General features: G+C 37.3%; 1 protein-coding gene across 2 annotated transcripts in view; it reads right to left on the reverse strand.

The window, feature by feature from the left end:
- dnajb6b (DnaJ heat shock protein family (Hsp40) member B6b) overlaps positions 1 to 16,354 on the reverse strand; it is a 99,870-nt gene that overhangs the window by 71,147 nt on the left and 12,369 nt on the right. For both annotated transcript variants that reach the window (XM_069914735.1, XM_069914736.1), the window contains exon 2: positions 11,210 to 11,307. In XM_069914735.1, coding sequence (XP_069770836.1) covers positions 11,210 to 11,274 — 65 coding nt within the window. In that variant the 5' untranslated portion in view covers positions 11,275 to 11,307. The remainder of the gene's footprint in view (positions 1 to 11,209; positions 11,308 to 16,354) is intronic.

The following is a 16,354-nucleotide window of genomic DNA, read 5'->3' on the forward strand; positions in this document are numbered from 1 at the left end:
ATCAGAAGAGAGTCTGAGAGTACAGCATTGGTACATGGAAATGAATAAATGTATTTCATTGGAAAAAATAACATACAATTTAAAAAATAAAATCACATTATTTGAACAAATTTGGGAACCATACATGGAACACAACAGAGAGGGCCTACCGCGGACCTCCACCCCCCTAAAATGATAGAATGAGAAGACAAAATGACCTGATCCAGTGTGTAAAATATGGCACAATTTTCTTGTTTATTTTCATTGTGTGATGACATTTTTAATGGTTTTATTGTACTGTATATGTTGAACATTTAATGGGTTTGGAGGGGGTGGGAAGGTGGGAGGGAGGTGGGAAGGTGGGAGGGAAGGGAGGGGGGGAAAAAAGGGGAGAAAATCCACTGTGTATATTCAAGAGGGAAATGTTTGTATGTATTTTGATTGATATGGTTCATAGTGTGAAAAATAAAATCAATTAATAAAAAGAAAGATACCCTACAAATAATGGAATTTTACAATTCGTCCTACATTACTTTTGCAATCTTGTAGAGGACTTTGGGGAAAAAAAAATGTGAAGAGATCTTGCTGCTCCCCCCCACCCCCCAACCCCCGGTTTATTTTTTAGCCACTTGACAGACCAAATCAACAATGAAGTTGCATGATGCTCCAGCAATTTCTTTTTAACCAAAGTTTTCCACCAACCTATTTTTGTAATTGATTAAATACCATAACAGCTGAATTTTTTTTTCCTCCCCACAGAACACTATGGATGGGGACTTGTAAGATTTTTCTTTGTAAGATCTAATTTACAACCACAAGGAAAGCAAAAGCTTAAAGTAGACATAAATGGAGTGACACAATTACTTGAACCATTGCCTCATAGGGCAAGCACCCTCGGTTGAAATCTGACTTTCAGTACTGTTTCTGCAGATCCTGCCTGTGACCACGTGGGTTTCTGCAGATCCTGCCTGTGACCACGTGGGTTTCTGCAGATCCTGCCTGTGACCACGTGGGTTTCTGCAGATCCTGCCTGTGACCACGTGGGTTTCTGCAGATCCTGCCTGTGACCACGTGGGTTTCTGCAGATCCTGCCTGTGACCACGTGGGTTTCTGCAGATCCTGCCTGTGACCACGTGGGTTTCTGCAGATCCTGCCTGTGACCACGTGGGTTTCTGCAGATCCTGCCTGTGACCACGTGGGTTTCTGCAGATCCTGCCTGTGACCACGTGGGTTTCTGCAGATCCTGCCTGTGACCACGTGGGTTTCTGCAGATCCTGCCTGTGACCACGTGGGTTTCTGCAGATCCTGCCTGTGACCACGTGGGTTTCTGCAGATCCTGCCTGTGACCACGTGGGTTTCTGCAGATCCTGCCTGTGACCACGTGGGTTTCTGCAGATCCTGCCTGTGACCACGTGGGTTTCTGCAGATCCTGCCTGTGACCACGTGGGTTTCTGCAGATCCTGCCTGTGACCACGTGGGTTTCTGCAGATCCTGCCTGTGACCACGTGGGTTTCTGCAGATCCTGCCTGTGACCACGTGCGTTTCTGCAGATCCTGCCTGTGACCACGTGGGTTTCTGCAGATCCTGCCTGTGACCACGTCGGTTTCTGCAGATCCTGCCTGTGACCACGTCGGTTTCTGCAGATCCTGCCTGTGACCACGTGGGTTTCTGCAGATCCTGCCTGTGACCACGTGCGTTTCTGCAGATCCTGCCTGTGACCACGTGGGTTTCTGCAGATCCTGCCTGTGACCACGTGGGTTTCTGCAGATCCTGCCTGTGACCACGTGCGTTTCTGCAGATCCTGCCTGTGACCACGTGGGTTTCTGCAGATCCTGCCTGTGACCACGTGGGTTTCTGCAGATCCTGCCTGTGACCACGTGGGTTTCTGCAGATCCTGCCTGTGACCACGTCGGTTTCTGCAGATCCTGCCTGTGACCACGTCGGTTTCTGCAGATCCTGCCTGTGACCATGTGGGTTTCTTTTTCCGTTTCCAGGTGATCGGAGGTTCTTCCACATCACAAAAATTGTGATACTGTATTTTATATGTTAACTACGACTCTAAATTACCACTAGTGCCTATGCAGAATTGTGTGGTGGGGGTGTAATTGATAGAAACATAGGAAAAATTATATAGGTTTTGATTGGTGTCAAGAGTCAATTGTCAATTTAATTGTCAATATGGACACTCTGGACCAAGGATACAGAGCTGTGTGTCTCTAACTAAATTCTCAGTTCTGAAATAAACCATTTGGTGTACTACCAATTCCAGTCAACAGATGTCATCAAAGGATTTAACAATTTTTAAGATCACAATTCCTGCAGTCTAATGTCCAACTTCTAGAGTTTGCTTTCCAGTGATTTTTTTTAAATATATTATTTGAGCAAGTTGCTGAATGTTGATAATATCAAATGAAAATATTTACCCAGGCACAAAGTTAATTGCAGAGAAATAACATCAAAAATTATTTGGCAATAGGAGGCACAAATTTATGGGGAGGCAGAGGTTAGTGGGGGATGATTGCTTTGCAGAATGAAAGTCTGCAAGAAGTGACATATCACAAGAATGTGAGTTGAAGCCCTTGATGCCTTATGATTAGAGATGAATGAATTAGATCTGAATGCATACGGCATGATGGGCAAATTTGCAAATGATAGAAACTTGTGTTGAAGATGGTGACCAACACTTCTAAGGCTACCGCATAATACTGATCAACTGCTAAATCCAGTGAAGCAATAGCAGATATCATCTAATCTTGACAAAATTAAACGTGCTCCACTTGGGAAAGTCAAATAAAGACAGGATCTACTCAACAACTAGAAGGGTGCTAAAGAATATTGATAGACAGAATTCCTTGAAAAAGACAGCTCAGGCAGACAGAGCGGTGAAAAAAAAAAGCATGCTTACCTTCATCAGCCATGGAATAGAACACAAGAGCAGGGACAATGTTACGACAATGTTTCGCAACTTTATAAAACATTGGTGAGGCCACACCAGAACATGGTGTACAGTTTTGATCACCTCGAAGTAAAATCTAATCGGCTGGAGGTTACAGAGTAAATTCACCAAGAAGTTGCTGGCATGGAGCATCAAAGTCATAAGGGGAGATTGGATACCCTAGGTTTGGTTTCCCTCGAGGAGAGGAAGCTGAGGTATGAGTTATAGGTATACAAAATGGGTATACGGTTGGATAGTAAAAATCTTTTTCTTCTGGTGGGGATGTCTAAAAACAGCATAGATACAAGGTGAGATATTTGTGGTTACTTGTGGATTGCTGGGGGAATTTTTCCCTCATATGGAGTGTCTGAAATCTGGAATGGACTGCCCAAGTGTAACAGTAGTTCTATAAAAGTGGATGTACAAGTCATTTAATTAGGATTATGACAGATTATAGATATATTTTTGGAGATAAATTGGGGGCAGGTTTTTTTTTAAGTGTAGGTCACATACAAACACTTTAAAACAGATCTTATTTAAAATACTGGAGCTCTGCTCATGCTAGACAGCCATTGCAAAAAGTTTTGGAGCGTGCCCAAGAGACTTCAACAATGGATTGTTGTTTACAAAAAGGCAACAGATGAAAGAACTCAGAGCCGCAGGCTGCCTGGAGTGGAACTTGCTGTTCTAAGAGGGTCATGTGGTTTTGCAAACAGAGAGAGTAAAATTGGCTTTTTCTGAGTGTGAGAATGTGTGTGAGAGAGAAAGAGAGAAAAAAGAATTCTTTTCTTTTTCAATCTTTTTATTATTATTATAATTTATAAACACATACAGTTCAAAGAGATATAAAAAAAATAATACATAGTAAGTAATGAATTAATAGAGATATTAAACAATAATATTACAGAATAAAAATATATCATAAAAAAAAATTTTGATCAGTTTAGGGTGTGAACTATCTCTAAAAAAAAGATATAATTAATAACAATATATGAAAAAAGAGAGAAAAAAACCCCAAAAAAGAAGAAAAAATAAATCTGAATTAAAAAAAACTTTAAAAAAAACCTACAGATATAGCTAAACCATGCCGATCACTCCGATCTCATCTTACAGCCCAATTATCATACATAATCACAGAAAGAAAACAGAGCCAGATCAACTCACCACAAATGAAAATATTGAATAAATGGTCGCCAGGTTAACTCAAACTTAGAAGGGGATTCATAGACAGAGTTTCTAATTTTCTCTCAATTTAAACATAGTATAGTTTGGGTAAACCATTGGAAAACAGTGGGAGGATTTACCTCTTTCCAATTTAATAGTATAGATCTTCTAGCCATTAGTGTAAGAAAAGCAATCATACGATCCGCAGGAAGAGATAAATAAGTCAAATCTATCATAGGTAATCCAAAAATTGCAGTAATGGGATGTGGTTGTAAATCAATATTCAAAACAGTAGATATAATGGAAAAAATTTCCTTCCAATAATTCTGTAAAGAGGGACAGGGCCAAAACATATGTGTAAGGGAAGCTATTTCCAATTGACATTTATCACATATAGGATCGATATGAGAATAAAAGTGATGGAGTTTATCTTTAGACATATGAGCTCTATGAACAACTTTAAACTGTATTAGTGAATGTTTTGCACATAGAGAAGTTTACCAGTCGCAGAATTTTATTCCAATTTTCATTAGAAATATGAAGGTTGAGTTCTCTTTCCCAATCATTTTTAAACTTTTCAAAAGTCCCAGAATTTATTTTTGTAATTATATTATATAATTTAGATATCACACCTTTTGGAGGGAATTTTGAATATAGTATATCCTCTAAAACAGTCGTAGTCTCCCGATTGGGAAAAGAGGGTAAAGTCGAAACTAAGAAACTCCTAATCTGCAAATATCAAAAGATATGAGATCGAGGTAAATCATATTTCATGGATAATTGTTCAAATGACATGAAAGAGTTATCCAAGAATAAATCCGAAAAGCATGTTATACCTTTAACTTTCCAGAGTAAATAAGCTTGATCAATTAGAGAGGGATGAAAAAGGAAATTTAGTACAATAGGAGTTTCCAAGATAAAATGACTTAGGCTAAAAAATCTCCGGAATTGAAACCATATACGTAGTGTATGTTAGCCATTGGATTATCAATTTGTTTATATAATTTAGTAAGAGTAAAAGGGAGAGCAGCTCCCAAAATATAGCTAATTGAAAAATTTTGTATCAGTTTAATTTCTAAATTTACCCAATGGGGATTTAGAGATAATTCTGAATAATTCAACCAATACCTTAAGTAACTAATATTAATTGCCCAGTAATAAATTCTAAAGTTGGGTAATGCCAACCCTCCCTCTAGTTTAGATTTCTGTAAATATTTTTTCCCCAATCTAGGATTCTTGTTTTGCCAGATATATGAGGACAATTTAGAATCGACCTTATCAAAAAAAGATTTAGGAACAAAAATAGGTATAGCTTGGAATATATATAAAAATTTAGGTAAGATCATCATCTTAATAGCATTAATTCGGCCTATCATGGATAGGGATAATGGTGACCAATTGGTAAGTAAACTGCCGATCAGGTCCAATAGAGGGAAAAAATTAGTCCTAAACAAATCTTTATGTTTTTTAGTAATCTTAATCCCTAAATATATAAAATGGTCTCTAGCTATTTTAAAAGGTAAACTATCATAAATAGGGACCCATCCATTAAAAGGGAATAATTCACTTTTATTTAAATTCAGTTTATATCCCGAAAAATTACTAAATTGGGCTAATAAAGATAAAACGGCAGGAATAGAATTTTCAGGATTGGAAATATATAACAATAAATCATCTGCATATAGTGATACTTTATGAATATCCCTGCAACGAATAATACCAGTAATATTGGGTGCTTCTCTGATAGCAATTGCCAAAGGTTCTAAAGCTAAGTTAAATAATAAAGGGCTAAGGGGGCACCCTTGCCTGGTGCCCCGAAATAATCGAAAATATGGCGATCTTTGGGTATTAGTAAAAACCGAGGCAACTGGGGAATTATAAAGAAGTTTAATCCAAGATATAAATATCGGACTAAAATTAAATTTTTCAAGAACTGTAAATAAGTAAGGCCATTCTACTCTATCGAAGGCCTTCTCAGCATCGAGTGAAATAACACATTCTGAAGACTTATGTGAAGGAGTGTAAATAATATTCATCAATCTTCTAATATTAAAGGAGGAATAACGATTTTTAATGAATCCAGTCTGGTCTTCAGAGATAATATATGGTAATATCTTCTCTAGCCTTGTTGCTAGAATTTTAGAGAAGATCTTAGAATCAACATTCAACAAAGAAATAGGTCTATAAGAAGAACATTCGGTCGGGTCTTTATTTTTTTTCAAAATTAGAGAAATCGTAGCTCTGTAAAATGATTGTGGTAGTTTACCCAATGTGATAGATTCATCAAACATCTTAATCAGCCAGGGAGAGAGAGTAGAAGAAAAAGCTTTATAAAATTCCACAGAATATCCATCGGGACCTAGTGCTTTCCCCGAGTTCAGTGAGAAAATAGTATTATTGATCTCCGAATCTGTAATGGGTTTACTTAATTCTAAGTTATCTTGAGGTAATACTTTTGGGAATTTCAAATGTTCTAAAAAATTAAACATATTACTAAGGTCTTGAGGGGATTCTGTACTATATAAGGATGTATAAAAATTTTGGAAAGATTGATTTATCTCTTCCTGGTCAACAGTCAGTTCTCCATTCTGTTTGCGAATCTCCACAATTTGGCGTCTAGCTGAAATATTCTTCAGATGATTAGCCAACAGTTTACCCGATTTCTCACTATGCACATAAAAATCAGATTTAGATCTAATTAGCTGGTTTTCAATCGAAGATGTAAGTAACAAATTATATTCCATCTGCAGTTCAATTCTTTGTTTGTAAAGTTCTTCAGTAGGATCAGTCACATATTTCTTATCAATGTCTTTAATCTTCTCAACCAATAGATGAATCTTGTTTTTGATGCATTTCTTCAAAGCTACTGAGTAAGAAATAATTTGACCACGAATATAAGCCTTGAATGTATCCCACAATATTCCATAAGAAATTTCCGTAGTGTAATTTATTGAAAAGAAAAAGTTAATTTGTTCTTTCATAAATTTAACAAAGTCTAAATCTTGCAATAATGTAACATCAAAACGCCAGTGCTTAATAGTAGAAACAGAGTCTTTGAATTTAAGAGAGAGTTGTAATGGAGAGTGATCCGAAATGGCTATAATGTCATACTTACAAGCAGTTACAAGTGAAATAAAACGTGAATCAATAAAAAAGTGATAAATTCTCGAGTATGAATGGAATACATGAGAAAAAAAGGAAAACTCTTTATCTGTCGGGTGAAGAAATCTCCAAATATCAACAGCTCCAGAGTTAGTAAGGAAAGAGTTAATATATGTAGCCGATTTATTCGGTAGGAGCTGTGAAGGTTTCGACCTATCCAGCAGGGGATTCTGACAACAGTTAGAATCCCCACCCATTATTAAATGATATTCATTTAGATTGGGTAAAATAGTAAACAAAGATCTAAAAAACTCAGGGTGATCTACATTCGGGGCATAAACATTAACCATGACAACCTTAATATTGAATAATAACCCAGTAACCAATAAAAATCTGCCGTTAGGGTCTACAGTGATGTCATGTTGAACAAATGTAATAGAGGGATCAATAAAAATAGATACACCTCGAGTCTTAGAGCATGAGTTGGCATGAAATTGTGGGCCTTTCCAAGATTTAAAAAAACGCAGATTATCCTCCTTCCTCACATGAGTCTCCTGTAAAAAAATAATCTGTGCTTTCAGTCTCTGGAATACTTTAAAGACCTTCCTCCTTTTAAACATGTTGTTTAGACCATTAGCATTCCAAGAGACAAAATTAATGTTTTGATCCATTACTTAGGTCAACCCTCCAGTATATAAAGGGTTAACCAAAGCAGGGACCCATGCGCCCGGAAGAAGAATTAAGATATAAGGAAGGACCGGAAATGACGACGTGTCAGCCATATCTGTAGTTCTAAAAGAAAAATCAAGAAAAAAAAAGAAAATGAAACATAAAAACCCCTGAAGGAAAAACAAAACCCACCCCCCACCCACAAAGCCCCCCATCTGACCAGAGAGTGATCAGAGAAAAAAGAAGAGATAATACTAAACCTACCCCCATGTCTTCAGACGGCAGCTCCAAAATATTAAGATAAGATCCACCACCTAAACTTATAAAAAGGATAACTCAAGCTAAAATCAAATACTAAATATTGAAAGAAAAATATTTAAAAAGAAATAAAAGAAAAATCGTAATTGTGTAGTACCTACTGATAAAACAAAGTCATAAAGAGTTAAATAATTTTAAAATTAGTTTATGAAGAAAGACAAAGAGAAAATGGCGAATGTAAAAAAAACCATGAAAAGTTTTAATAAACAAAAAATAAAAAAAAAAAATCGCCATTTTCAGTAATTCAGAAATAAAATAGTAAAGAATATAATCATATTATTAGTATAGATTAATATAAAATTAAACATACACTTATATATTTTAAAAAAAATTTCTCACAGAGAAAGAAAATATATAAAAATGTGTTAAAGATGAACAGGATAATTAGAGCTATAATGATCTATTACTTTTCGAATGGTCAGAAATCAGAATCTGACTATTAACCTGAAAAAGACCGATATCTACCGCATTTTTTATCGATCACTCGGGCTGAGAGGTCGCGCTAGACGGGAAATTAGCCGACAGGTAATTCCGTGCTGCAGACACGGAGTCGAATATTTGACGAGCTTGGTTCTCCGGAGAAATCCTGAGCCTCGCAGGATACAGGAGCGCAGGTTTCAGTTTCTTCTCAAAACATTCGGACATCAGATCTTTAAACAGTCTTCGAGCGCGTACTACCACCGGACTAAAATCTTCATAGGCTCTTAGACTAAAGCCACGAACAGTCACATTTCCAAGTCTTCTGGCTGTACGAATCAATCTATCCTTTGTACTCACGTAATGCATACGGACCATCACCACTCTGGGTTTGGAAGCTTCAGCATTTCGGTTCCAGATACGATGTACTCTATCAAGTAGCGGTGGATCAGCAGGGAATTCGGATGGGTATGCTTCTTTTAAAAGCTCGGCAAAAAACGTCAGGAGATCTCCTTTCTCAATGCCTTCAGGAATTCCAACCAAACGAATATTTTGTCTTCTGGAACGGTTCTCTGAATCAATGCTTTTCAGCTGGAGTACTTCTAGTTGTTTAATTGCTTTGGAAAGTTTCTGTTCGACCTCAGTCAGTCTAATCTCTTTTTGTTGAACTTCAGTTTGAAGAGCTGCAATTAAGGTATGTTGTTTTTTGGCTTCAGCTTCTGAGGCAATTAAAGCTGTACGAAGTTCAGCTAGGTCTTTTTTGCGACAAACATCTTTGAATTCATCACGAAAGAATTTTAAAAAGTCAGTGAAGGTCATCTCACTTAGTTTAATGTCTGGTTGTTTCTTCTCTCGTCCGTTACCTTCTTCTGCCCGGGTTTTAGCTCGTGTAGCTTTTCCTTCAGTCATTTCTTCAAAATTTTCAGACTTAAGTATAATTAGAGAAATAATAAAGATCTTTCTGACTTCTGTGAAGTTAGTTCAAAGGTGGATACAGGTTAAAAATAGTATATTTTATGGAGCAAAAACCAAAACGTGTTCACTCCATGAGCGCCACCTGGAGACTCCGAGAAAAAAGAATTCAGTTCTGCAGTGCTTCAGTCACCATCTGGAAAGTTGTGGAAAAACCCCATTTGGAAGACGGGTTGTGAGTGCTTAGTTCAGTCTGGTCAAAGCCCTTGTGGTTTATGCATGAGGAGAGGACTGGCTGCCTAAATGTTTCACTTGAAATAAGAGAAACAAAAGGGAACTCTGTTGTGACCTGAAAGAAAGAGGTTATCATCCTGAAAACCCAATGGGGCAAGTTTCTTCGGCAAAACACTGAAGTGGCTGGTTATAAGGAATCAGTTGTGGGTCTCCAGCGAATAACAAATCTCTCTGAAAACTGACAAGAACCTTCCTGAGCAGTAACTATTTACCTTTCAAGTACCAAATCCTGGTGAACTTCATAAATGTCAAATTCTGAGCACAGTATAAAAATTGCCTGCAACCAGTGAACTTGGAGGAATAAGGAGTGAGATTGGACTGTGAATCAAAGAACTTTTCTGAACTTATACACATGCACTTAGAATTAGAAGGGGGTTAAGTTAGGTTAGTTAAGTCAATAGTGATGTTAAAGTGCGATTCTGTTTTCATGTTTAAAGATAATTTACAGCAACTTTTGTTTAAGTCACCATTTGTCTTGGTGAATATCTATTGCTTATGGGTCCTCTGGGCTCGTAACAGGATGAAGAACTGAAATGAACTTCACAAAAAGCAGCCTTAGTGACACAGAAAACATTGATACCTATAAATAACATGCCAACAAAGAATGTATTATTCTTGACAATTTTTTAGATGGGGTTGGAGACATAACTTGTTCAGTAGACAATAGAGAACTGTTGGAAGCAGTTTAGAGTGTTAGGATTTTCATTCAACGTTGGACAATTGACTGCTGCACAAGGATACTGAAATTCAGGAAAATATTGATACAAATTGAAAAACAGTAAAAAGATCAAAAATAGATGGATCAGCTCATTTTTCATGATGGCATTCAGAAATCAATGGCATCACCTTAAAAAAGAAATATTTTCATTTTGCCATCTATAAAATTTTAATAAATTTCAATATCCTTTTTCTCAAATAGAATCAATGAGATCAATAGAATATTCCTGATATAACTGCAGTCCGATGAGAAGACAACAGGTCATTTCTTAATTCTAATTTTAAAATTTTGAGGGTTTGATGGAACAAAAGCATTTCCAATGTTTAGAGCTTCTGGGTAAGGAATTAGAAAGATTTCCTTACTATATTTGAAATTCTCTTGACTATAAGCTCTTGGACATTTAAAGACATGTGCATGGGAATCAAACTTCAAAAAGACGCAGGAGTCTCACAAGCAATCTAAATTGTGGAACTATCAAAATGTTACCTGAGATGACTCATTTGAGAGCAATATACATTAGAATGGAATATTTTTGTTTTAAAGCAACTGCATAAAGAAATAGAAGGTTGAACAGGGGCCAAAAAAATGTCCAATAAACATTACAGCTTCACAAGCGGAACTATTTTCCACCTTCTCGATCCTTGCTTTGAATAATCGATACTTTGTTAAAAATAATTGGCATGCGGACAATATAGACTTACGATTTTTTTATTTCTTCCTGAGAAGCATGTTTTTGTACTCCTAGTACCTGGTAGTAGTCCACCATCTTTAACAACTCAGTTCTTCAGGATGGGAAACCCTACAAATGATAAAAAACACAAATCAGAAGTTTGATTTTAGTATCGCAATGTGTTTTTAATTTTTAAAAAAAGGAGGTTGACAATGTTCATCTCCTCTTTCCAAATCATATAACCATTTACGGAGTGGAAACATGCCATGTTGGCCTTTCGAGACCACACCGGTTCACTGATTTTGTGCGTTCTTTGTACATTTTCAATTTTATTGATTACGAACAAAAATACTTTGCACTGCTATAAAGCATACATAGGTTTTTGCCACTGCTTTGAAACAAACAAAGTTTGTACAATCATCCTAGCACGTCAGCATAAATAACTCCTGTCAGTTTGAAATTTTTGGCCTCGTGATCATCATGTACTCATTATTCAAGTTCACCAATGGCCTGTTTCCAACTTCAGACTGTACCAAGCAACAAGATATTCCATTCACAAGGATTAACAATTTGAAATTGAAATGAAGCGACAGACTGAAAAATATTTAAGTACATTGAATTTAAGTCTGCAATTGATCAACTACATATTTACAGTAGTTATATAGCAGCCAAGCCCAATCATGAATTTTCATGATTTAATAATAAAAATATGGTAGAACTATACATTCTGGTTTAAGAGCTAAGGCAGAAAAGCTACAATTTTCTATTGATGGAATGTTAAGATATTTCCAGAATTTTCAAACTTTTAAATTAAACCTTGATTGCAAGACCAGGGAAAAAGGCAATGTCATGTGCCACTACCACTCAAAGCCTTTTGGGCAGAACAGAGGAAGTAGAAACACTAATCAATTAAGTAGCACTGAAATGCAATCAACAGATTAAGCCAGCATTAATTAACTATCAAATTACATCACACTAACTCAACACAAGGGGGAACAAAATTCATGATTCAAACACACCATAAAAAAATTATTGAACTGGTTTCCAGTCTTATTTCAAATCTGAATTGAATTGTTTATTGAGCATTGACTGAGATGCAGTGAAAAACTGTTTTGTGTGCTATACAGGTAAGTCAACACACAAGTGCAGCAGTTAGTACAATACTGTATATTCTTGTGTAATAGTTGAGTTTTTTGGACCAATTTTCCAGATCAAGTTTGGGAGAGTCGACTTTTAAACTGGTCATACTTTTGACCGCAGTAGGTGTGTGTGCCGTTCAAGGCATTGTGAGCTCAAATGGCCAGGACTGGATGGTAAGCCTATATTCAGGGTGGAGGGAGGTCAGATGGGCAGGCGGCTGGGACCAAGGAGATAGTCTGTGGCCGGGGCGACGGGAGCTCTAGTGGGCGGGAGGCCAGGGCAAGGATCCTCACGGTTGTGGCATCTAGAGCTCTGGTGCGTGGGCGGCTGGGACCTCGGAGAGAGTCTGTGACCAGAGCATCAGGAGCTCTGATGACCAGGTGGCCAACCAGGGAGAGGGTCCACGGGTGAGGGGAGGTGGTTTTCAGAAGCTTCATTGGGGGGCGGCCGAGATAAGGGTTTGCAGTCAGGGCATCAAGAGCTCGGTTGGGTGGAGTCAACTTTTATATGGAAAACACGATTTTTAGGCCAAAAAGATGGGAAAGTCAACTATTACACAGGATCGACTATTTCACAAGTATATATGGTGATAAAACAAAGGTATGGGTGTCTTACAATATGTCAGAGTGCAATGGCAAAGTTCAGAATGTACGGTTGTTTTCCAGCACTTGTATATTGCACTAGACTCCATCATCTGCAGATTTTCTTGTTTAACACCAGTAAAAAACAGTGCAAGTGTCATCTTTTACCCATGAGAGGTCTATTTAAGAGTTTGATAATGGCAAGATTATTTCACACAAACATTACTTTCATCAAATTTATTGATTTTCTTGCACTTGGAAGAGTTCCACCAATTACCAATAAAAGGAAAAATTATTTTTATACAATTGAGGACCAGATATCTATTTATTTAACCCAATTGCATGAGATATCAAATCCACAAGAGAGCAAGTTATGTCATTGGCTGACATTTGCACCTTGAAAGTAACCTTGCAATTAAAGAAAGGTGTGCTTTCTCTGGTATATTCTTAAACAAAGGGACATTATCATCTTAACATAACTGATTGGCTGTGCTCTGATTGTGGAAATGAAAATAAGATCAAATAAAGTGGATGAAGATTATTTTATTTAGAGACTAATTCAATGATAACATTGTCATTATACATTGTAAAATGAACATGTGCACCAAAATTCTTACTTCCAGCTGAACAGTGCTTAGTTAAAGTGCCACACACATATAGCAATGTTAACCAGCTACATGTATGTACACACACCCACACACATATGTAATTATATAACAATCTTTAACAATGCTCTACCCATGGAATTATTTGAAAAAATATTAGCATGGGTAGAGCATTGGCTAGTTGGCAGTAAACAAAGTAGAAATAAAAAGATCCTATTCTGGTTGGCTACTGCTTACCAGGGTCAGTGTTAAGGGCTACTTCTTTTTAAGTTGCATGTTAATGATTTGGCTACCGGTTACCAGTGGTGTTCAGCAGGGGTTGGTGTTGCGGCCATTCTTTTTACTTGGCACGTTAATGTTTGAGATTGCAGAATAAATAGCAATGTGGCTAAGTTTGCAACTGATTGGTGGAGAGACAGGTAGTGAGGAGTAAACAAGAGGCTGCAGAGAGTCTCAGATAAATTAGGAGAATGGGCAAAGAAGTGGTAAATGAAATACAATGTTGAAAAGTGTAAGATTGTGCACTTTAGAAGAAGGAATAAAAGGCCTGACGATTATTTAGATGAGTGAAAATTCAAAATACAGAGGAAGAAAAGAACTTGGGGGAGGGGAGGCCCTCCAGATTGAGTCAGTGGTGAAGAAGGTAAAAGCAATGTTGGCATTCATATCTAGAGAAATAGAATACAAGAGCAGGGATGTGATGTTGAGGCCTTTAGAAGGCACTGGTGAGACCTCAGTTTCAGGCTGCCATTGGAGAGGGCTTAGAGAAGATTAACAAGAATGATTCCTGGAATGAAGCGATTATCATTTGGACTGCATTCGTTGGGGTTCAGAAGAATCAGGGGGAACTTAAGAATTTTGAACGTTGAAAGGTCTTGACCAAGTAGATATGGCAAAGTTGTTTCCCCTGGTCAAGGAGTTTAGGACAAGAGGGCACAACTTCAGGATTGAAGGGCACCCATTTAAAACAGATATGGATAACTTTCTTTCGCCAGAGAGGTGAACCTCTGGAATTAACGACCATGGGGGCCTCTGGAGGTTAGTCGTAGGGTGTATTTAAGGCAGACATTGATAGATATCCAAATTGTCAGAGCATCAAAGGTTATGGGGAGAAGGCAGGGGAGTGAGGCTGAGTGAGAGAATGATCAGCTCTTGATGGAATGGTGGAGCAGACTCAATAGGGCAAATGACCTCCTTATGTTCCCTTAAGATATAATATATTAAATTAAAAATAGCAATAAATGTTATGTAATAAATATTCAGTCACAACAGTACAAGAAGAAATATTAAAATAGTGCAGACAATCCTTTATGTTGTGTTAATATAATGATTAGTGTTGTAGGGGAAGTTCATGAGCCTGATAGCCATTAGAAAGAAACCAATCTTGTGCCTAGACAACTTCAAATTTCTGTGTCTTCCAGAAGATAGCAGTGAGAAAAGGTTGTGACCAGGATGATAGGGGTCATTTATGACATTGGCTGCCTTCATGAGTTAATGTCTTTAATCAATTAGAGGTCAGTACACTGATGGCCTTTACTATGTTTGCCCTCCTGGATGCTCAAATTACCAAACTAGGTTGTGATGTAACCTGTCAATAAACTTTCCACAGTGCATCTGCAGAGTTTCGATACAACACTCAACATGCCAATGTTGAGGCAATGGTGTGCCCTCTTCATTTTTGCCTTGATATGCTGCCTCTAGGAGAGGTCTTCTTATATGAACTCCCAGGAACTTGAAGGTACTAACCTTCTCCACCTTCATCCTCACATTTCCACATGAACCATGCAAAAGTTGATCTCCTGTTTTTTGCCTGACCACCTGCCCATCTGAGCTCCTAACACCCTGATCACCTGCCCACCGGATCTCTTGAGTGCCAACAGCGAACCCGCATGTTGGCTGCCCACCTATCCAAGGTCTTGATGCTCCACAAGGTCTTGACTCTCTCCTGGGCCCTAGCTGACCGCCAATCTGACCTCCTGTACATGGACTTGCCACCCAGTTTTGACTATCTGAGTTCCTGACACCTTGGTGCTGTCAAAAGTAGTATTCATGTAAAAGTGAAACCCACCCCCACAAATTTCACTCGAAAAGTTCGTCCCTAAAATTTGATTACTGCAAGCAATTTTCTTTTGCCAGTTACTTTAATTCCAGATAACTGGGGTTTTATTATATACTGACAATTCATTTGCATATGAAACTACTGAAAACACTGAACAAAATAGCTTTCATGACGTATAGTAACTTCAAAATCCATGCAATCTTCCCTTGAGATTCTGATTAGTTTTCTTGCAAATTTTTAAAAGCATTGAAGTTTAACTTAAGCAATTTAAAAAGAGCATACTATTATCTAAAACTTGGAAAGAGGTACCATAATGGTCTCTGAAATTTTTTTTTTTTTTTTTACTTAGAACAAATGCAAAAATTTAATGATGAAGAAATGCTCCTCTTAAAACTAACAAAAGTTATTTGCTTTAATGATACAAGAATTAAACCAGCACTGATATGATACAAGAATTAAACCAGCACTGATATCAAAATGTTAAGTAGGATGCCCGTATAAACTAGGGCAACTGAATGTGAAGTTTTCTTCGTGACCTTGTATCTATTTTTAAATTATTGCTATGAATGAGATACTTAGTCATAGGATGATGAGAAAACTTAGTGCCAAGGATGAATTTAGAACTGCAAGATATATTGTTCTATTTATAAAGGGCTTGCAAGATTTCTAACATGTCAGATAACATTTTAGGAGGTAAATATGCTGGAGACCAAGGCAAATAGAACGTTATTGCCCAGGCTGATGTTATTTAAGAAAAATATTTGGTGCACATGTTGTAAACTTCCAATTGT

The sequence above is a fragment of the Narcine bancroftii genome, chromosome 1 (genome assembly GCF_036971445.1).
Source record: "Narcine bancroftii isolate sNarBan1 chromosome 1, sNarBan1.hap1, whole genome shotgun sequence".
Taxonomy (NCBI): Eukaryota; Metazoa; Chordata; class Chondrichthyes; order Torpediniformes; family Narcinidae; genus Narcine; species Narcine bancroftii.